General features: G+C 35.0%; 1 protein-coding gene across 1 annotated transcript in view; it reads right to left on the bottom strand.

Annotated features, from left to right (window-relative positions):
* lrp2b (low density lipoprotein receptor-related protein 2b) overlaps positions 1 to 13,452 on the bottom strand; it is a 100,241-nt gene extending 86,789 nt beyond the window's left edge. Inside the window, exons 1-12 of the mRNA XM_087276033.1 lie at positions 13,257 to 13,452; positions 10,623 to 10,733; positions 10,392 to 10,514; positions 10,167 to 10,283; positions 7,846 to 7,956; positions 7,613 to 7,726; positions 5,556 to 5,672; positions 5,305 to 5,448; positions 2,328 to 2,444; positions 1,968 to 2,096; positions 929 to 1,098; positions 609 to 832 (exon numbers count right to left, since the gene is read on the bottom strand). Of these exons, the coding sequence (XP_087132159.1) occupies positions 609 to 832; positions 929 to 1,098; positions 1,968 to 2,096; positions 2,328 to 2,444; positions 5,305 to 5,448; positions 5,556 to 5,672; positions 7,613 to 7,726; positions 7,846 to 7,956; positions 10,167 to 10,283; positions 10,392 to 10,514; positions 10,623 to 10,733; positions 13,257 to 13,323 (1,544 nt within the window). The 5' untranslated portion in view covers positions 13,324 to 13,452. The remainder of the gene's footprint in view (positions 1 to 608; positions 833 to 928; positions 1,099 to 1,967; positions 2,097 to 2,327; positions 2,445 to 5,304; positions 5,449 to 5,555; positions 5,673 to 7,612; positions 7,727 to 7,845; positions 7,957 to 10,166; positions 10,284 to 10,391; positions 10,515 to 10,622; positions 10,734 to 13,256) is intronic.
* Between the last annotated feature and the right edge of the window lie 9,466 nt (positions 13,453 to 22,918).

Raw genomic sequence — 22,918 nt, 5'->3', positions numbered from 1 at the left:
TTTTTTATGTTTTAGAAATAGTTTTAATGTGTATGAAAACACAGGCAGAAATTAATATCAACCTCAGAATAAACAGGTGAGTTTTTGAAGTTTATGGGCATTCTTTCACTTTATAGATATCAGTAACAACTGTGTAATGTGACAATGCATAAATGTACATAAAACAATTATAGTCACCATATTTATCACATATACATGTTTTTATTGCCTCATTACAAACTTACACATGTGTCTGTTGCCTCATTACAAACATATGCCACACATTTCACTATATACATATTTAACTATGAAAATATACGTTTATAAAGACCTTATGCCTCTCCGGAGGGCAACAAATAAATGTATAATCCATAACACCCTTTATTTTGCATGTTGGCAACCTGTAAAAAGTAAGACTCTGTATTTAAACACGGCTGTGTGTTTTGTTCCAACTGGCTTGATTTTGATTAGGATATTGTAATGAGAATGAGAAACTATGGCGTTTGAGGCTTACGGTATGTAATTTCAATGTACTGAACTCTTATTAATTAGCTATGCCTAGATATTTCTAGATTTTCATTATTTTACCTTTAAACATATTGAATCACATTCACACATACTGTACTCACCCCACGGTTGGGTCCAGAGCAAGTCCATGAGGAGTCACCAAGTTTTCTGCAATCAGTGTGACACGGTTTCCCCCATCATAATCACATGCTTCGATTCTCTCCACACGTTCCTCAACAAGATACAGCTTAAAGTTTATCCAGTCTACAGCTACATTCTGTGCATTGTGTACTGCTTCAGAAAGCACCTCCATCTTATCACTCCCATCAAAATTTATGGAGAAAACCTAAAAAGGATATATGCAGAAAAAATATGTTTTTAAAATTTATTTGTATTTATGTGTATAGTATATTATGATTTCACACCGTAAAAATTTAACCACCTTCTGAGAACTCGTGTCTGTCCAAAAGACCCTTTGAGTGTGCCAGTTGTAACCAACACCCACAGCATAGCCTTTACCATCTGACTGAACTAGAAGTCTGATAAAACGCCCATGTATATCTGCCATTTTGATATCACGTCCATCTGTGAAGATCAGCTGTGGTAAACCCCCTGTGAGAAACAAGACGAGATGTAACAAAGCACTATTAGAAATACAGTCCAACATAATGGTTTTGTTTTTGTTTTTTTTTCCTGGGAATATTATTTCTAAAAGAGCTGTTAACATGGAATTGACACAAAGAATACAAATAATTTTATTTTTTTTTTTTTTAAATCTGAAAATTTTGTTATGTGAAATAACAGCTAATATTAATTTACAATGACGAAGGGTAGAGGCTTGCTGAAAAACTACTGAGAGATTTCAGCTGCTGTCTGGGCTTTCAATGCTTTTCTACACCTCCCTTTCTTCATGTGTTCAATAGTTTTTTCCTGTTTCATTGCATTTTATTACACCTAACTTAAACTAACTAATGTAAACTAATTATTATTGTTATTATTTTTTGCATATATGGATCTCTTTAGTTGTTATAAACATCCGGTCTACTTTTCAAGTCAACATCACATTTAGAAATATGTTTTCTGGTGACAGATTTATATTATGGTGAAATGTTTAATACTCATTTACTCTACACTTGGAAATAAAGGTACATGAGCTGAGACCTTTTCAAAAAGTACACATTTGTACTTATTTGTACTTTTGGTCCATATTGGTACCTCAAAAGTATATAATAGTATTTAAAAATATTTAAGAGGAACATTTTAGTATTTTTAGGTACATATATGTACTCTTGAGGTATTAATATGGACCTTTTAGGTACAAATTTGTACCTTTTGAAAAGGTACCACTCCAGTGACAGCTCGCGTAACTTAGATGCTTTAAGAAAGGATTCATGGTTCTCAGGGAAGGAAAGTAAAAAAAATTAACATTGTATTCATAAATACTCATGTTTACCATATATTCAGTTCTAGTTTCCACTTACCTGAAATATTGGCCTTGCAGACATGACCTTGCTCCAGGAAGTATCCATCAGCACAGCTGCAATGATGTGTGCCTGGACGATCCTCACAGAAATGATCACAGATACCCCAAATTTTACAGTCATCATAGTCTAAGAATAAACCACATACTTTGGTTAATGACATGACTCATTTCTGTTGTTCAGATCTGTTTAGTTTATTTAAATATACCCACATATGCAATGACCTGAATACATTATACAGTTTTTAAATTTAGTCATTATAGTCATGTCTAGTTGCATGGCAGAAATATTCAGAGATTGTAACAAAGAAAACAAATGTAAATCATTGATAACTATAATAAAAGAATAAAAAGCACTTACCCACACAAGTGCGACTATCATTGGCCACAGTGAAGCCATCAGGACAGTAGCATGCTCCTCCCTGTGGGGTGGGATGACAGCGGTACTCACAGCTCAAAGCAGAACACTGGTGTAAATCTACACGAGAAACAGATACCAGTGGCAGTTAGCTATTGTAAATATCTGAAGCACCTGGGCAATCACAGCATGTCTGTCACATGCATAACGTGACATGAGTCTCGCACCAAAGGCCATCCGGTCATCATCTGTGTTATAATAAAACGTGAATCACCTGCTCACATGTGATTGAGGTAAAAACTCAATCCACATAAAACTCCATAAAACACATTATGTACTCTTATTTGTCCAGTAATACTGAGTGTACAGTTAAATTCATGTTCACAGAATATCAGGTCATTATAGCTATACTGGCTTCTAGTAAAAACTTTTCCTGCTGCAAGCTTTATGATTTTAATATTTTTATTAAATGTTAAATTTATTGGTTCCCAACAGGGGGGGGTCCTGGTTCAACAAGAGGCCTCACCAAGCTCTGTGGGGGATATATTTTAAAAAGTGTTGAAGTGTAAGCATTAAGGAGAGCTATCATTATTACATTAGCCAATTTTATTCATTATCCCACCCCTACTAAAAAAAAAAACTGCATGCTGCTAAGGTACAGGTTTTGATTTGATGCTTGTTTGCTGGATTAAGCTGGTTCTTGCTGGTCATGACATGAGCTATTCCCAGTGATGTAAAGTAACAAATTGCAAAAACTCAAACTACTGTAATTGAGTAGTTTTTCTCAGAAATTGTAATTGACTGAGTGGTATTAAAAATGTAAACTTTAACTTTTCCTTGAGTACATTTTTGTGCAGTATTGGTGCTTTTACTCCACTACTTTTCTTCATCCTGCAGTCACTACTTTGTTTTTTCCTGTCTATGGGAATTAGAAAAATCTGTATTACGATTCCAGTTAAATCAAATAAATTTCATCATAATGAACTACCTCAAGTCATGGGTGATTTATAACTGCAGTAAACTGTATAGAAGCATTAACAGTGTTCAAGTAGATGTATAAAAATCTTTACACAAATTGACCCAGAGACTGTTTAGATGCACGTCACTGATGAGAAGATGACAGATGTTTACTTTATGATGACCAAAATGGCCTTAAACACCCAGCAGGCACAAGACGTTGACATGACGTCAGACTTACATTGTACCCCAACGTTGAGGGGATGTTGCATTTTGTGTAAAAATGAAAATTGGGTTTTACGTCAGAAATCAACATCAGGCCAACATCAATGTCCACTGTCCAACCTAAAATCAACCAAATATCAATGTCTAATAATGATGTTGCAGCTTGACGTTGTGTGGACATAACCACTATCTATCAGACATTGGGTTATGGTTGCCATACTTTATAAATAAATGTCAATATTTTGTGTCAATATTATGAGGTTGGCTAAAGATGTTGGCTCAATGTTGGATTTTGGTCACTTTCCAACACAACCTAAAATCAACCAGATATCAACATCATTTGACGTCGTTATTGGACATCAAAATAACGTTGTCCTTAGATTCTGGCTAGACACTGAATTTAGGTCACTTGATGTCACAATCTAAATCCAAATAAAGAACCAAAGCCTGGCAAGAAAAAAGAACCCGCACAGGTCATGACTGTCAAAAAGCAGCTTAAATGTGCTTATTGGTGTTTTTTTCTTCCCCCATTTAAAATTGAGTGTCTGTCGACAGAGTCCTGATCTGATATTTCTGATTTCTAGTACTAGGTGCAAAATTCAAGTTATACTAAAACACAAAATACACTAAATGTATATAGGGAAATGTTCATAAGTAATATAAAATAAAGGAGGAAAAAGAAACAATGTCTGGTATTTTACATATAACAATTTCTGCAGTAATATGTATATGATATTAAATAATAATAAAAAATATTAAAATTATTCATTCATTCATTTTCTTGTCGGCTTAGTCCCTTTATTAATCCGGGGTCGCCACAGCGGAATGAACCGCCAACTTATCCAGCAAGTTGTTACGCAGCGGATGCCCTTCCAGCCGCAACCCATCTCTGGGAAACATCCACACACACACACACACACACACACACACACACACACACACACACACACACACACACACACACACACGTTCACTAAGGATAATTTAGCCTACCCAATTCACCTGTACCGCATGTCTTTGGAGAGGGTGCAGAGCCATTTGAGCAGAGCTGAGCTCCAGCGAGGGGGAGCATGAGCTCTCGTTCTGCCTCCTGTAAGCTGTTTTAATGCGTACACCAACCCCACCCCTAACCCTACCCCCAGTGACATCACTCGTAGAAGAAGTGCAAAAAAGGTGGAGCTCAAGCTCAAGTTCCCCCTCGCTGGAGCTCAGCTCGCCCTTATGGCTCTGCAGCGAGCACCACTTGTGTCTTTAGACTGTGGCGTAAACCGGAGCACCCAGAGGAAACCCCCGCTAACGCAGGGAGAACATGCAAACTCCACACAGAAATGCCAACTGAGCCGAGGTTCGAAGCAGCGACCCAACGACCTTATTGCTGTGAGGCAACAGCTGATACTAATGCTTTAGATCAGCTCTGGACAACTTTTTTTTTTTTGTTACTTTAATGCACACATCATCTCAGCAATGTTATTTCATCAAAAACTCTACACAAACATTTAGAAAACTATTTTTGATTCTGTTCTTGGCATTTTTGTCTTTCAAAACACCCAGTTTTAAAAGACATACTGCATTCAAGTCTAGGAAGTGAAGTAGTGTTTGGGTATCAGTTTGCATATTATAATTAAACAAGTAAAATAAACTATGCTTTACTGTATGTAACTCCTTTGGTTAAAAAATTCTAAACAGCAGCAGTCATTCAAGAACACAATTTTAGTAGTGTGCGCAATATTGTTGTTGGATTTGACATAGCACTGCTTCTTCATTTATTTTTTTTAATTACAGTGGTACTGGTATTTACCGCAGGTCAGATGTGCTGTAGCATTGCTCTCATCTGTTCCACCAGGGCAGTCAGGATGTTCGTCACACACTTTGTTTACTGGCACACACAGTGAAGAACCTGGGCAAGGCCATTCGCCTGGGTAACAATCTCTTATACCTGGGTCTGAAAACATGAAATGTTCAGCCTTTAGCCTCAAATAATTGAACTTCTATAAATGTGACTGAATCTGTTGCACATTGATTCGAGAGATGATGAGCTGTCTGTCTCACCGCATCCATTCTCATCACTAAAGTCACCGCAATCGTTGATGCCGTCACACACCCACTGCTGTGGCATACAGCGTCCATTGCTGCAGGCGAACTCTGACCCACTACAGGTCCGATACTCTGGAAAAAGAAGACAACATAGCAGTCATTTATCATTCAGTTCTCTGGAGGATAAACCCTTTCAGAATGCCAACATTGGTTAGCTAAATTCTTCTAGAATAACGGATACTTACTCCAAGATTTTTAATAATTCCTTAATCATACCCGAGAGGGTCTCATCTAAGGTTCATCCCACATTTATAGTGAGAACTATGGTGTTTTTGAACCATTCTGTAATACTTTATATATTATTAGCTATAGTATTTATAACACTTTGTTAATGAAAGTTTCATCATTAACTGAACTGAAAAACTAATAAAAACTTTTGTATACTTTAGTTTTTACTGCAGTGAATTGTGGTGTATTTCACTGAGGTAATCCAGCAGCTACAGGAATATAATCAAATTACTCAATACCAAGTTTTGTACAACAGTTTTATTATTGTTTTTCAGTTTAATTAATAGTACATTATGCTGTAACAGTTATTAACAAAATGTTGTAAATACTTTAGCTAATACAGGGTGATAAAAAAAATACCAGAACTTTTGGGTTGATGTGACTCCAATGTCTGGAGGGGGTCATAGTGAAAATCTATGAACTTTGTTAGGTATTCATCATATTGATTAATTACCCTAGGTTCCTTTAGTGTTTCTTTGATTAAATACAGATTTTCAAAGTTGTGGTATTCTTTTTGAATCACTCTGAATGTTAAAATGTTCCCTGACATCAAAATAGAAGGCATTTAGTTTAGCTGAGTGCAGAAATTCTCCAAAAAAAATGTTTTAAAGCTTCAATTTCAAACCATAGAAACATACAAAAAAATACAGATTTTCAAAGTTGTGCTTTTCTGCTTGAATCACACTGCATATACTGTACAGTACAGCAGTATGGTTCAAAAACACTATAGCATTTATTTTAATGTGGGACGAACACAACTGATTTATTCTAGTGCTTTACTAGTATGGTTAAAAAACAATATATTATTTAATATAAATCAGTGTTTCCTTCATGTGGGTTGTTTACTTTGTGGTTTTAGTTTTTTTGTAGTTACTGGAAAAACTAGAAGAAACTTTTTATAACTTTGAATTGGTTAAACCAGCTGCTTACAAAATGATTAAAGTGGGACAAGCTTGTGATACCAGCTAATTTGTGGTTTTATGAAATTATAATGCTTGTTTAGTTTTTATCCCTATAAAAATTTTGATTAATCTATCCAATAAGAGATTCTACAGCAACTGCTCCTCTTTCCTTATATTCAAATGTGTCATTAAAATGTATAATAATTGAGACCAAATAAGGTTTCACAAGTTCATATATAGACTAGGAAAATGTGTATTTGTCACACTGTCTGAGTAGAGGACTTTGGACTGAAAGACACTATAACCAGTGTTATTCCCCTTGTTGTGAGGGAGAGAGATACTGTAGGAGTAACCCCCACAACCCCAACCCCCGAATCGGAATGGTAGAGGGATGCCAAATTCGAGAGAAAATGGAGATATGCTGGATTATTTTTGCAGATTGGATAGTGAAATAATTGTCAATGATGGATTATCCTCGTCAAAACATCTGCTCATTCTTCTCCCAAAATTTGATCATCAAACATCACACTTGAATATATTTCACTGAAAAATACAGAGATGTGAATCCATTTACCTGGAATTGAATCATGGGATTCAAACGAAAGATTTGCAAAATTATGAAGCTTTACAAAGCAATGTTTCAAAATCACATATTACTAAAGATTAATGTGGTTTGTATTAGTGGTTTGTATCTAAATCAATAAATTATAATTATTATCAATAAATGCATTTCTATCAATTCCCACTTCATTTTTGTGACACATTTTTTAATCATATCAGGATATTTTGACTCCTTTAATGAACATTCATTTTCCTGAAAAATAATGTCAGTGTAACATCAGCAGCTTTGGTCGAATATGTTAAAAAAAATATGGAACCCACCACAGTTTTGCTCATCACTATTGTCTCCACAGTCATCCCAGTGATCACAGACGAAGGGCATTGGGATGCAGAATCCATTAGCACATTCAAATTGATGTGACTGACAATGCCTTGCTGTTTCAGAGATGAAGGACAAAAACATATATGAAAGGAAATGACAACAACGTAAAATCCTAAATATACATCTTAACTCTATTTACTGGCATCTCTAATTAATAACTATTACAACTCACTGCAATTGGATTCATCTGATCCATCTCGACAATCTAGTATCCCATTACAGTGTTGAGCATTGTTGTAACAAGCGCCATTAGCACATGTCTTCTCTGTGCAGGCTGGGTAATCTGGAATAAATGGGAAGAAATTTGATGTATTTTATTGCCATTACAAAATCTGAATATGAATGAATTTTACGTCACCCAACAGTGTTCTCCTGTCATTTTGGTAACTGATTTATCTTGAGATTTTTATGTGTACTGGACCATTGCAAGTAGTCATATGCTTTTTTTCTTGTAAAGATAACGTTACTTTACTTTAACCATTTAGGTAAAGGTTACTTTGCAGTACATTAACCTTTGTGACAGACATGTTGCAATTTGGTTTAGGTGTTAAAGATTCTAATTTACTTTTGACTATAAAAGTAATATAAAATGATAATAATGCAGTAATCTTTTATGTTCTGATATTCTGGTCATGTTTTTTAACTACACATTTACAGTCTGTATTGCTACTGAGAAATGGTAAACAGCAAATTGCTGAAAGTAATAAATATTTGTATTTATTTTTATGTATTACAGGCCTAGACTGAAATAAATAGTTATTATAGAGTTTTGTTATAGAGATGAGAGCTAAATTATCAGCCTTTCTGTGAATTTTTTATTAATTTTGCTATTTAACCTTTCTGTCGTGCTCGGGTCAAATTTTACCCATTTTATGCTTAAAACACTCAGAAATATTGTCTTTTACATCTGATTGCCTCAAGGCCTTATGATATCCTCCATGCTATGCACTTGAAGTGCAGATCATCTCTTTCATTCAATTTGAACTGTTTTAATCAATTGTTACACCTGTGGTGTTCCCGGTCAAAAGTGACTGTAATAGAAAATGAATGGGTGTCCAGACTATATTCATCCATCAGACAGAAAACATTCCTATACACACCACCCCAACTCACTCACTCACCTACACACACATTTCAGACTGAACAATGTCTTAGGTACACATCTCTTTTCCAGGCTGATCTGCCAATCCTCCAATCTAAAGTTCAGTCATATAGAAATGTCAATTTTTAAAAGGAGGCATGACCCCCAACCCCACCCCTAAACCCAACGGTCATTGTGGATGAGCAAATCGTACTAAATTATATGAATGAGATGGTACGAATTTATACAGATTAGCCACTAAATCAGTAAGTGACTTGCCTTGAGATAGCAATGGATCCTCAAACGCAAATCATTTTTCTAATAAAACAATTGTAATGTGAACCCATCTATGTGTGTGTGTGTGTGTTTCTTTCTTTCTTTCTTTCTTTCTTTCTTTCTTTCTTTCTTTCTTTCTTTCTCTCTTTCTTTCTTTCTTTCTTTCTTTGTTCACCCTATCTCTGGGTGTAGCAGGAGCACTTTTAGCTTAGCGTAGGATCAATTATTTTATTGGATTAGACCATAAGCATCTCGCTCAAAAATGACCAAAGTATAACTAGTGCTAGTTCTGTGTCCATGCTCATTGACTTTACCCTCAGTCACTATTCCCTATATTAGTACACTAATGTTGTCCAATTGAAGGACTGAATGAAATTTTGAGGACTCAATACACATGCTCTTACCGGCCAAATTCCATTTCTGGGAAATTTTGTAATAAATTCAGTGCTTAATTGTATTTTCACTGCAGTTATTTTATATCAAATTTTTTTAATTCATGGTAAACACTACTTTGAGACATTGTTCACAGGTCAAGAATGTTAAATAAAAATTAAGTGGTGAAAAATGTTTTTTGTGCTAATATAAGAGCAGTTAAAACAGACTGCTCAATTTTGACCTGGAACACTACAGTAAGCGGCGGGATGTGAACACGACATAAGGTTAATGGAGCAAACATTGTTTTCAACACATTTTTAAACATAGTTTTAATAAATAATTTTCAATAGCTAATTACTTTTGTCTTTGCTCTGATAACAGTATACATAACATTTTACAAGTTAATTAGCAAGATACAAGCATTTAGCTTAAGGGTACAACAAGGTGTAAATTAGGCAAGTTAGATTAAGTCATTCAACAACCAGAGCCTGTTCTGTGGCCAATGGGGGAAAAATCTGTGAAATACTGTGAAAATGTGCTTGCTCTGTTAAACAACACCTAATTTAAATATTTGAAAGTAATTAAAAATTTACAAAGCACATATCTACTAAAGACCTCTATAAGTCATGAAATTCATTACAGTCATAAAATTAAATAATAACAAAATATGTTAGACTTGCCTGATTTGATAATTACTACATTCTGTTGTTTAAAATCCACATTGCTACAGAGGAATAGTAAATGGGAAGAAAGGTTCTTACTGCAGTTGTTCTCATCAGAGTTATCCACACAGTCTGGCACATGGTCACAGTTGTATTGTTTGGGAATACACTGCCCTTCTCTACATGTGAACTGGTCTGGACTACACGTCTGACCACCTTAAAAAATAAAAAAGGTGGGGTCATAGACCGTCTGTGTTATATGTGTTATATATATTATTTCTTATTTTTAACGGAATTAACCAAATATTAATTATGTAGACATACTACAGGTCCTTTGCTCATCAGAGCCATCAGCGCAGTCTGCTTCTCCATCACATACAAACTCAAGAGGAATGCACTCTCCTCCTGTCAGACACTTGAACTCCTGAGAGCTACAGGTGGGTAATGCTAAAAGAACGAGGTAAATAATTATAATAATAAATGTATTTGCATTAAACAAATGCTTTGACATCACATCATCACATTATGGGTCAGTGTTCATCAAGAGATACTCACGGCAGTTGAGTTCGTCAGAGTTGTCCGTGCAGTCCTTTGTTCCATCACACTTCCAGTCTTGATTTATGCATTGACCATTGCGACACTGGAACTCACCACTCATGCACTGACCTGCACAACGAATAACGGATTACTCTCTCTGACCAGATACAGCTAACTTAATTAAAAAAAAAAAAAAAAAAAAAAATCAACTACAGTAATACCATTTGATAGAAATGAACACGTGGAAGATATATTGAATGTCTTGTTTCAATATTTTGTGTTTTCTGATTAAGGTTGTGAATTGTATTATGGGATGTTAATCTCTGCTCTTGACTTTTTTTTAAAAAATTCAACTCTGCAGTTTAACAAAGTGACTTTTATTGACATTTTAATGGTTTAAGACAAAATATTGTTTAAGAAATAATAAATGAAAAACAGAAAATGTACTGGCAGCTTATTACCAGTTTATTTGCAGTGTAATATACATCAACATCAACCCAGACAATATATCACTTTAAACTATTAAAAAATGTTCATAAAAAGTCTCTTTTTCGAACTTTTTGAGGATAAATAAATGTTGAAAGAAAGACCAAGGCTCCGTAAAGCAATTCAAAAGCCTAAATAAGTAAAAAAAAAAAAAAAAAAAAAAAAAAAAAAAAACATGCATCACAAAATACATAAAGCTGTCAATTTACAGATATTTTTATAGTGTAGAGTCAAAATAATATGTTTGGGAGATTTTCAAATTTTCAGTGACCAGAAGAACAAGCTTATACGCTGTAAAACCCAATTGTCAACTTTATCAAATAAAGTTAACTCAATCAATGTAATTAACTCAAAATTAACTGAAAGTTAATTCTATTCAATTGAAAAGAGTTTTTAACTCAGTGTTGAAGGTGATGAGTTAATTAAATACCACATTACTTCAACTTAAATGGAGTAAGTTCACATTACTCATCCATTAGATTAGTTTTTTTTAAACTCAAATTGTTTGTAACAATCGATTTCCTTAAACGTTTGAGTTGCTTAAACATATTGGGTTTTACAGTACTCGGTTTGAGTTCTCTTCATTTATTGGGTTTTACTGTGCGCAAATTGCTTTGTTTACTCAAATATATTAAGTTCAGAGTACTCATTAGGATCAGTTTTTATCCTAAAATGGTTTGAGCTACCTTAACTTATTGGGTTTTACAGTGTAAGTTATTAGTGGAGACCTGTTGAGTCTGAAAAAATGTCGCATACAAACCCGTAGCAAAAAGTCTGATTACAAGATTTACCCAAAATGCTTTAATTATTCTACAAGTTTACTTAATTACCATTAAATATAAGATTGTGTTTATGGTAAACGATAGACACTGGTTTAGGTATAAATTCACAAAATTAATGTGCAATATGAAGTTTCACAAACTAATTTCGAGAGGAGCACGTGACTGCAGCTGGCCACTCATCTACACTCATTGGCTAGCCAATCGGATTGATCGAAACTCACTATAAATAACCTAGTTAAGAACTACTCCCTTATCTTCGTTTCCCGAAGAAACCCCCCATCCACCCCTTCTCCTCCTTTCCTCTTTTGCCGAGGGGAGCTCTCGAGAACACCTGACCTCGTACTCCCCTCACATGCGTTATGGACCTGGCGGGAGCCCTGGGCTCAACTATCTCCGAGCTCAGGGTTCTCTCCCGGGACAGCATGCCAAACCTGCTAACTTGCTAACAAGTTGTCAAACTATCTAAGTGTGAACTCTTGAAATGGGTTTTTAATGGACAAAAATATATTTATTTGTAGCGTATTATAATCCATTCTCATGCATGTTTTCCAATAAGCAAAACAACATTTTACACTCTTTAAGTAAGCTACACTGTAAAAAAATCTGTTATATTATGTTGTTGTTTTTTTCTAACAGCTGGGGTGCCGCAAAACCCACAACTTTTAAAAATGTAAAATAACATGTGTTTTTTTTATAGTGATAAAAAACAAACATATAAATTTTCCTAGATTGAACCACTTTTTAACCACTACTTTTATTTAACTGTAAATGTTAATGACCATGGGCACAGGGGGGGTTGGGTGGGGGGACACTTTTGGAGGAAATAACTGATCAATGAATAACTGTGTTTATGGGTTTCAGAGCTACAGTTTAAAACTTCTGAAATATACATCATGTGACATCTGAAATATACTGGAGAGAATCCAATTTAACTTTAAATGCCACTAGCTTTTTTTAGTAGACCAATAGCATGATTGCCAGTATAACATGTTACTTTAAGCAAAGCACCAATATACTGTCTAAATGCTATATTAGCTACTGATATTCTCTCTCATTTCTAGTTGCAAGCCTTATTCAATTCTAGTGAACAGTTTAGGTATAAACATATAATCATCAAAACATCTAAATGTTTTATTACTAATGTATGCTAAATGTTGTTATTGACCCTTTTGGGTTAATAACAAAGGTTAAGGTTAAAATGTGCACTCATGAATGGCAAAAATTGACTACATTAATACTGAAAAATTAAGAATACAGTAGGACTACTGTAATGTATAATAATCAGTCATAGCAGAATATTTATATATAATAGTTTTCCTATAACAATAATCATCATTATCACAGCAAACATTTTAAAACATTTAAAAATGTATATGAAACATACCTTGCACGATGTAGGGTCCATGGATTAAAAATAACACTGCTAAAATATAAAGACCTAATTGGTCCATTACTGTTTGACTTGGTCAAAACTCAACAGTTGAAAAAAACTGGCCATAGAAGAAGATTGATTCTACACTACAACCGTGTATCCACTCAAAGTGCATCTGTCTTGGAAAAAAAAAGGTCTTCGATGAGGTTCTCGTTTTAAATAAGCGGGGACTGGATGAAGGAGACAAAGGTGAAGCCATTTATGACCCTGACTCTGTATGACTTTAATCTAATATTAACTTTTTTCTAGTTAAACATGTCAACATCAGCAAAAATTCCTCCATGTCATTTTAGTGTAACAGGAGTACCAGCATTTTACTTGCTCTTTATTGTTAAGATTTTGCAACTCCTGCAGGAACACATCCAATGAAATGTAATGACTGGAAGATATATGAACTGCATCTCATGTTTACTGTAAGCCTTTTTATACAGGCAAAAATAATAATATTTAAAATAAATTAATAAATGTGCTTAACTTATTAAAAAAAAGTTTTTTTTCTTTTTCAAATATTTTTTTTCTACAGTCATATAAATATTGTTTCAAACCACACTAAAATATAACATTTGTGATTTTGTAAGAAATGTGAGATGTCTATATATTTATTCTCATAGTATGGGTTTGTTTCTGCTACAGTAAAATGCTTTTTTAGTGTATGTAAACCATTCTGTAAGTAACTGTGCTATTTTGGCAAGTTTGTAGTAACTCTTGGGGATTAAACAGATTGTTCCACTATACTGTTTCCTAAAATATATTGCAGAGATGTTAAGTCATGTTCATTTTATTTACATAAAGCTTTATAAAATACAGTTTCACAGCAGCTTCACAAAAACACAGTTGTTCTTATACAATAATATTTACTTTCATTCATTTATTCATTCAATCATTTTCCTTAGACTTAGTCCCTTATTTATCAGGGGTCACCACAGTGAAATGTACTTCTCTGGAATGTTTTATATAGCAGATGCTCTTCAAGCCGCAACTGAGCACCGTGCTGGGAAATTTACTAACATAATTACATAATTTGTATTTAATCTTTAAGCTAAATTGTAATTTCATGATTTCCTACAAAATGGTTTCATTTCATTAGTTTTTTTTTTTTTTGTAAAGAAAACAGTTTATACCTTTTTAGATTCTTTACTGTTACACTGAGAATTATTGTGAATTTCAGAACTCAGTTGGCAACTTTGTTATCTATAACATTAAATAATATTTTACAATTTATTTGAAAACAGAATGGCACTGAAAATATTTTTCCCTTGTACATTGTTTTCTTATGCACCACTTTATAAAGGCTTTATAAAGGTATTTTTGTAAAGGCACCCTGCCTGTTAAGTAAGGATGACAAATCAAACTTGTGAGATTTCAGTTTGTTACATAATATGTAAATGGCAATGTGGAATACTGTTATTCTCAACTTTTATTGCTCCAAGATAAGATCATGATTTTAGAGTTACCTTGAAAAGTTTGCTAATAAAGAACACCTAATAAGACTTTTTTTGGCATCCTGGTGTAGAACCACTGTTGATGATTTTTCAAACATGAAATTGTTAGCCCCAGGTCATCCCAAATCCTGGATAAATAGAGTACTATATTATGTGTAATCACGTTTCACAGTGCTCATACTAAATCTAACGGATAATCCTGGGTATCCATTAACAGATGTTTCACACTGTACATTATTTGCATATTTGTTGTGTCACTGGCGCTGGTTAGATGAACAGCACGCAACCTATTATACACTGCGTTTCCACAATTGTCAGTTAGGGAGTAGTTTTTTTAAGTTTAAGTTTAAGTAGGAAATGCATGAAGGCAAGTAAACAAGGTCAAACCTTGCAAACAAGCCTTTGCTGATCTTTAAGTTTCCCTAAGCGCAGGGCCCTTAAGAGGCTGCTTACTGGCAAAACATTGGCCCCTTAGTGCTGGCCCTGCATGAGCAGCCCTCACATATCCCCCAGGAAGCCCTAACTAGGCCTACACAGTTCCTGCACTTAATATACAACAATTCATTCAATTCAATTCACCTTGATTTCTATAGCGATGGATTTGCAGCTCTACAGGTCCCGAACCATGGATCGCATCAGTGGCGCTGCAGAATCTCTGGTGGCCTCAGGATGAGTATCAGGTGGAAATAGAGAATGAAAAAAATAATTAGCGTAGCTGCTGTTCATAGTACATATAAACGAGATGCAAAATCTGCATGAAGCACATTCATGCATCATACTGTTATGTGATGCACTGAGTGTATTCATCTGTTTCATTAGAAATATTTTTTCAGTTCACTCATTATACATCTGGATTCATTAATTTACACAAAGCCATTCCAGCCTCTGTGGCTGTATTTATGGTGAGGACCAGTTAGTGTTATGTTAATCATCCTCAACAGAATGTTTTAAAACAGCCCAATACAACAAGAACTGCAGTCTATTGAAAGCAAACGGTTCAGTGTGCCATTCACTAAAACAGCCCAGAATGAAAAAGCTTTCAATCTTTAATCTATAGGATTGGCAACACTAAAACATCCATTGTTGTGCTAGCTTTTTTGTGTGTATTGAAGGACTTGAACATGGAATCGAACATGCAACCTTTCTCAAGCCCAACTTTGTAACCAAGTTTGCCCTGTGATTAGTAAAAAAAAAAAAAAAAAAAAAAAAAAAAAAAAACAAGTACTACTTTTCTTTGAACTGAATTTCATCTTTGAGCCTCATTTGCCATTCTGTTTGTGCAGGGAGAACAGAGAAGTGATATACCTCTTCCAATCTGCAATCTGATTATCAAGGTAACATCAAGGTGACAACTTGCATTTTATGGGATATATGGTGTAAAGCCAAAGCGCACAAGTCTTGTGCACACAATACACAATCCATCTGATTACCTGATCTGGAGCAGTAACATAAAAACAGCCCTGTAAATGAAGCATGACATTTGAGACATTTAAGTCAGACTTTGGTGCAAAATCAGTCCAAAATCACAGTGAATGCCTGGCCCGATGTTGCTGTTATTTTGGTTGGCCCTCATTATGGAATCGCACAGTTAAATCTGAACTTTAAAATCAATTTAGCTGAACTCAGTGTTTGTGCCCAGTCTGGAATTGAAAAAAAGTGCATGGCATTCTGTTTATTTATTTGTGAGACAAAGATCCATTTATCAAACAAAACTGTAATGTATTTTGATTTATTTATTTTTTATTTTTTGCTTATTCCTCAATTGCATAAATATAATGCTGCTGTGCAAACCACCATGAAACGAAAAACAAGAAGTGGCTGAGACATGTTGAATTTACATGCATATTATGAGCAGTCAAGCCACAGCTGACTAATTAAACCTTATAGTGTGTGCACATGAATCGTGAGCATTTGGCTTTACATCGCTTGCGGTCTTCCCCTGTAGAGAGGTGGTACCTTGGAGAAATTGCATAAAAATTACACGGAAATCTAAGAGTGTATCCCCATAGCCTTAAGTATTATCATGTTATTTGTGCTAATGTGACGTTGTAGATTCCTAAAATGACCCGTTAAACATGCTCTAGACTCATGTAGGCTAATTTGAAGGTAGCATAGAGGGATTACTAAAATATATATTTCATTTTGCTGTTAAGCGCTCTCGATAAAGATACATTTTAGATGCCTTTTGAAAGATGCCAGGGATTTAACAATCAGCAGGGGAATGGTAGTTTTTGACGTTAATTCCATTGTTACATTCAGGAAAAAACACACTAGTCAGATGGATCCAAATGCAAGTGATATTTAATATTAGGTCAAAAACTTAAGGTGCAAAGAAGTTCAAAGTGTCCAGCGTTGGGAAGTCGTAGAATCAGGAAGTAAATGGACCAAAATGCACCAGATCAATGAAGGTCCTGACAAGACACAGAGATCATGAACAAAAATAACTGACAAATAAAGCACTGAACTATACAAACAGCCAGGCTGCCGACTGTACAGCTGAATCTAGCACACAGAAGAATGTAAAACCATCTTACATGACAACATGACAGAAAAAGACAAAACAGACAAACTATGACATCCACATAATAATGACAAAACTGAAATGTGAAGTGTCTCGAGTAAGTATAATTATGATGCTAAGCATGATGATCTGATTATAAAAAATTATTATATAAATACACACACACATACAGTTGAAGTCAGGATTATTAATCCTGTGACTCACAGTCAGCATCTATTTATCTAGCACTAAAGATGACTTTGTCAGTAATCTACCTGATCTTTTCTGCCTTAGAATTACAGACAGCCTAGAAGTGCTTGATACTGCAACTGATTCTATCTTTGCCACAGCACTTCAGACATAGTTGCTTCATTACACTTAAAAAAAGATTTGGGAAAAAAATCAGCTGACAGTGGGGACACACAGACTGGTCGTTAAGGAAATGGAAACTTCACCCTCAGGAACCTGTGGCGAGAATGGCTGAAGAAGCAGGGTGGGGAGATAGAGCCTGGACTCAAACAGCAGAATGACTGCGCAGATCACAGGTAAGACGTCAGACAATAAACGAGACTTCGACGGGACTAGACAAGACTAATAAACAGGTAACAGTAATGGTAAATAAAGCAGCACAGAATTTGTAGACAAGTAATCACAATATTTTGGCAATAATCCTCCATGAAGAGCAGATAAATGTAGAGGATAAAATTGAACCAAAAGAGCATCAGGTGTGTAATGCGTGTAATGCGAAGCAACAGCTGAAACAGAAAACAGACCATGACAAAGAAGCCCTGACAAACGACAATCTGACTAAAAATAAAGCATCAGCATGCATTTCTTAACACAGCAATGCCTTTATGAATTTCTTCACATACAAGATTGATGATATCAGAGATAAAATAAGCATCGTCAAATTGGTTTCCTACAGTGTACATCCCAATTAGAGCACTGTAGATCATTATGGATAAACTTCAGACCTTCTCAGCAGGAGAGGAAGTTCTGTCTAAATTGCTCCAAATCAACAATGTCCATGTTAGACCCTAACCTATACTGACCAAGTTATCAAAGGGTCATGACACCCCTGGCCAGCAGGGGAGAAGGAGGGGAGCGAAAAACTGTTCGCACCTACTGTTCTTGCATAAATCCACCAGAGGCCCCTGTCAACTGACTAACTGACTTACTGACTGACCGATCGATTGGACCATCCTCCTTCTTCACTAAACCAATAGTGTTTTCAATAGTACCAATTGACATGCCCAACCACTTCCCTAAACCCAATTGACAGTTTTAAAAGTAATCCAGAAAAAAAAAAAGCCTCGTCCATGGGCTTTTACCATGTTTTCAGATTTTACCACATTCTCACCCTGTTTTTTTACTTATTTAATTTATTTTTTGGCCTTTGTTTTTGTCTTGCCTGCATTCTGGAACCGTTCTTGCCAAACTCTTACCCGTTCGTTATCAATTCCTGACTGCGTCAAGTCTGTCGACAGTCTTTGGCGAGCCAACTGGACAAACTGGTAACAGCGGGAAAGCCGTTCATACTGAGGTAAGCAGTCAGGTGGTAAGCGTGAAAAGATAAAACTGAGGTCTTTCGTATTAGACCCAAGAACCAAAAATCTAGAATACTGTCTAAGTCTTTATGGATTTTCAGTTCAGTCCACATCTTCAGTCAAAAATTTAGGGGTGATTTTAGATAGCAACCCGTCGTTTAAAAGCCAGATTTTAAGCATCTGTAAAAAATGTACATCTTAAAAATGCTGCCAAACTTTGAAATATGCTGTCAATGTCTAATATGGAAAAGTCTAATCATGCTTTTATGACCTCTTGGTTAGACTATTGTAATGCCTTACTAAAGGTGGTTGCACTGTAGGCCTAATTAACAAACTGCAGGTGGTTTTGAATGCTAAATATGATCATATTAGTTTCATCATTGCATTGGCTCCCTATTAAACATTGAATAATTTTTTAAATCTTATTGACTACCTACAAAGCCCGAATGGCTTAGCTCCCCAGTATTTGAGGGTGCTCCACGTGTATTACAGCCGCTCATGTCCACTACACTCAATTAATTCTTGAATATTGATTATTCCTAGAATATCAATATTGACAGTAGGTAGTAGATCCTTTTCATATCTGGCACCTAAACTCTGGAACAGCTTTCCTAGCACCGTAGGAAAGGCAGACACACTCTGTCTGTTTCAAACTAGAATAAAGATTCATATACTTGCATTAGCATACACATAAAATACAAACACATAACTTTTAAAATAAAAATTCTCTAAAGTATTGTTAGGCTGCATTAACTAGGGCAATTAACTGGAGCTGAGAACACTTTCCCCCAAAAAAACACTAAAAGTAGCAAAGGGAGGTTTATGGTGTGTTAGCAACATGGACAGGTTAGTTCTGCACAAGATGTTTAGCCAGAGAAGAAGTAGTCATGTCCAGCTGAGCCTGTTTTTTCTTGAGCTTTTTTTCTCTTTCTTTCACTTTTGTCAATTGGTGAAGTTTGTTCCTCATCACTAATGCCACTGGCTTGCTTGGTTTCAAAGCTTCACACAACCCCGAGTAGCAGTAGACAGGGTTTTAAATGTGTTATGTTTAATGTGTAAATATGTCATGCTTTATTGTTATATATTTATAACCTAAAGGGCTGGTCCAGAGTGTATTTTTAAGGCTAGGTTGTGTTTATAGGATACAAAGCAATTTGTGCTTGTGCTTCATTTGTAAAGTTAAAAATATATATTTTTATACTTTCATTTTATACAGCTACTCAGCTAAAATGTAAACGACTGTCATATTTCCTAGTTCTTCCGAAAGGCTTGCCCTCAAGAGGCTCTGATTGGTCAGCTAACATAATGGGTCAGCTCCACGTCACGTCCAGTCACTCAAACAAGCACTCATTGTGCCTCTGCTGTGTAAATATTGTCAGTCAGTGTAGCCATGTCTGTGTGAGTTTGATTTGGACAGAAAATAAAGAGGACACAGCTGAACCTTATGTCAAATCTCTAAAATAAAATCTGACAAGTGTGTTTCACATATATTCAGAATAAGCTAGTGTAAGTAATATAAAACGTTCACATATCTTTTGCGAGCTTGTTATTTGAGATGTAGAATGCAGGGAAAGTGGCTGCATAGAGAGACACTGCAGCACAGGTGAAGACTGTTGGTGTTTACAGTCGTATGATTGATAAATATGAAGCTAAATTAAAATATGTAGCTAAATTGAACAACTGTTTTACAGAACTGGGTATGAGTGAACATTATCCGCTTGTTAAGTTTGACGTCACGTGAAGTGGCTTCCGGGTCCAAGCACTCTATCAAAGTGTATGGGGAGACTCATCAAATGGCAATAATAAACATTTACAAAGCGCTGTAATACTTGTGAAAATCACAATCACAATGTATATATCCTTGCCAAATAACCAATGGCCAGAAAGTGATTACATTTTTTAAATTGTTAAAATTTTGGTATTTTTGATGCAGCATTTTTTATCCAGATTTTATATGAAATTCACTTTAAAGTGTGATATGACTAAAAAGTGGCCTCAAACGCCACCAGTTAACAAGCGGATTCTACTCACTTCGTTTATTGAATTGACTTTCAGCAGGCCACTAATACAAATTAATGAATTTTACTGTATAAAGAATATAAAGAGGAAAAATAAATGGCAGTGACCTCAAAAGAGGATTGGCCACAGATATGCATGTGATACTAATGTCATGATAAAATGCTAAGTGTAAAATTGTTTAAATTAAAAATATAAAGGATAAAAATAACTCAAAAAGCCAAACTCACTCAGTTTTCACTATAATTATGGATTATTTGTTTTGCTACCATATTATTTGAAGCGATTTGTTTCAGTTTGTAGTAGAAAGTGGAACCCATCATATAAAACACAGTATTCATAGATTATAATTTTTTCAGGTGTGTTGAATTGAAAAATAAAGCTGGACCCTGAACCCTGATTAATTAATGTTCATTGTTCCTGGAAAAGACTTCAGTTCGGCCCTATGCCATTTGTCCGATTTTTGCCAAAATTTAATCATATGATCTACAGACCAGGCTGACCAAAATTTATGGAATTCAAGTTGATTAGATTAACCGTTTTCAATTAACTTGCAAAAAAAAATTAACGTAAAGCTTTCAAAAATTGACTTAAGGTGTTATTTCTGTAACATATGATGTATTCACACCAAACTTGGTGTGTGTTATCACAACTATGGTCTAAAGTTAGCTGCAGCATTTCGGTGCAATGCCCTCTAGTGGTCTGGAGAAACAAAAAAGATACATAGCCTTTTTTTGATTATAACCAGTTCTTTACATTAACACCTGTCAACCCGCCAAATTTTCTCACTCGAAGCAACCGTGCCTGGAAACGAAACTAGTGCAATGCTCGTACACCCACTGTCCTTCAAAGGCTCGAGATTCTTTATAAGCAGCAGCAGTTGTCGCTTTCGCTTTACCTATTCTTTGAACAGATTAATAATTGGCCTAACATTAACTGTGTGCGCGGCATCATCCTTTCATTATCGCACACAGAACGTTTTTTTTTTTTTTTACCTGTTTTCTTTTGCTTGCTTTTATTTTTGTTAATATAATTTGATAATCGTCCTTTACAATAATATTGCTTTAATATGTTGTTGTATGGATAGTTAACTGGTGATCTGGGATCTTGAGTCAGAACAGACCACTGTACAAAGTTTTAGATTCGTGATAATATATAGATTTTTTAAATGTCAGCTGTTTTGTTTAATAAAAAGTGTATGTATACAGCAGTATTTTGCGTGTTTTGACACATTATTAAAAATTTGTGACAAGGAAATAATTAGTTTGGTGTGGCCAGAGAAAAAAAAAAAGGAAAATCCTTATTGTGTCGAGCCCTGAAATCTAAATTAATTAATTTTAGCATGCCAAAGTCAAATTTATGCATAAAATATATTTTCCTAACAACAAAATTGTGGCTAGTAACTGTGGAAAACTACTAGCCACAGTGGCTAGTGGTCAAAGAATTATTAGTTAATGATTAATGATTAATAATGATTAAGCCCTGCTTATACCTAATTGCTTTTGAATAGTTTTGTCTATTGTCATGAGACTGGTCTTGAAGATTCCTTGTATCATTGATATGTAAACATTGATATAATTTATTCTCTAATTTAAACAGCTTCCTTTCCACCATCTTGTATTTGTTTGAAAATCTGTTGTTTTAAACCCTCCATAGATCTTTAGCCCAATTTCCTCCTATTTTGGCTCAAAACATGCTGCCAAAAAGTTATTGAATTTTCCAGCTGTTCTGTAGCTTGTTGCCTTGCTTGTTTAGGATGTGGCCACTGGGCTGCTTGGCCCTAATAATTTCTGCTTGCAGCTATATTTATTATTCATTCATACATCCATTCATTCATTCATTCATTCATTCATTCTTTTCGGCTCAGTCCTTTTATTAATCAGGGGTCGCCACAGTGGATGAACCGCCTATATTTATTATTATAATTATTATTTTATATATATTTTTTTTTGTTATATTGTTAAAACCACATCTCTACACTCATTGGCTTGCATGGTTTGGGACTTGTGGAGCTGTGCATCGATGGATTTGCTCTTCAGTGTTTGAACTTTCAGCAAAAAAAAATTAAACCACACTGAACTAAACTGAACTGAACTGAACTGAACTGAA

Source organism: Danio rerio, chromosome 12, assembly GCF_052040795.2.
Source record: "Danio rerio strain M-AB ecotype USA chromosome 12, GRCz13ab, whole genome shotgun sequence".
Classification (NCBI taxonomy): domain Eukaryota; kingdom Metazoa; phylum Chordata; class Actinopteri; order Cypriniformes; family Danionidae; genus Danio; species Danio rerio.
Note: the sequence above shows the minus strand (reverse complement) of the source record. Positions and strands in the feature narration are given on the sequence as shown.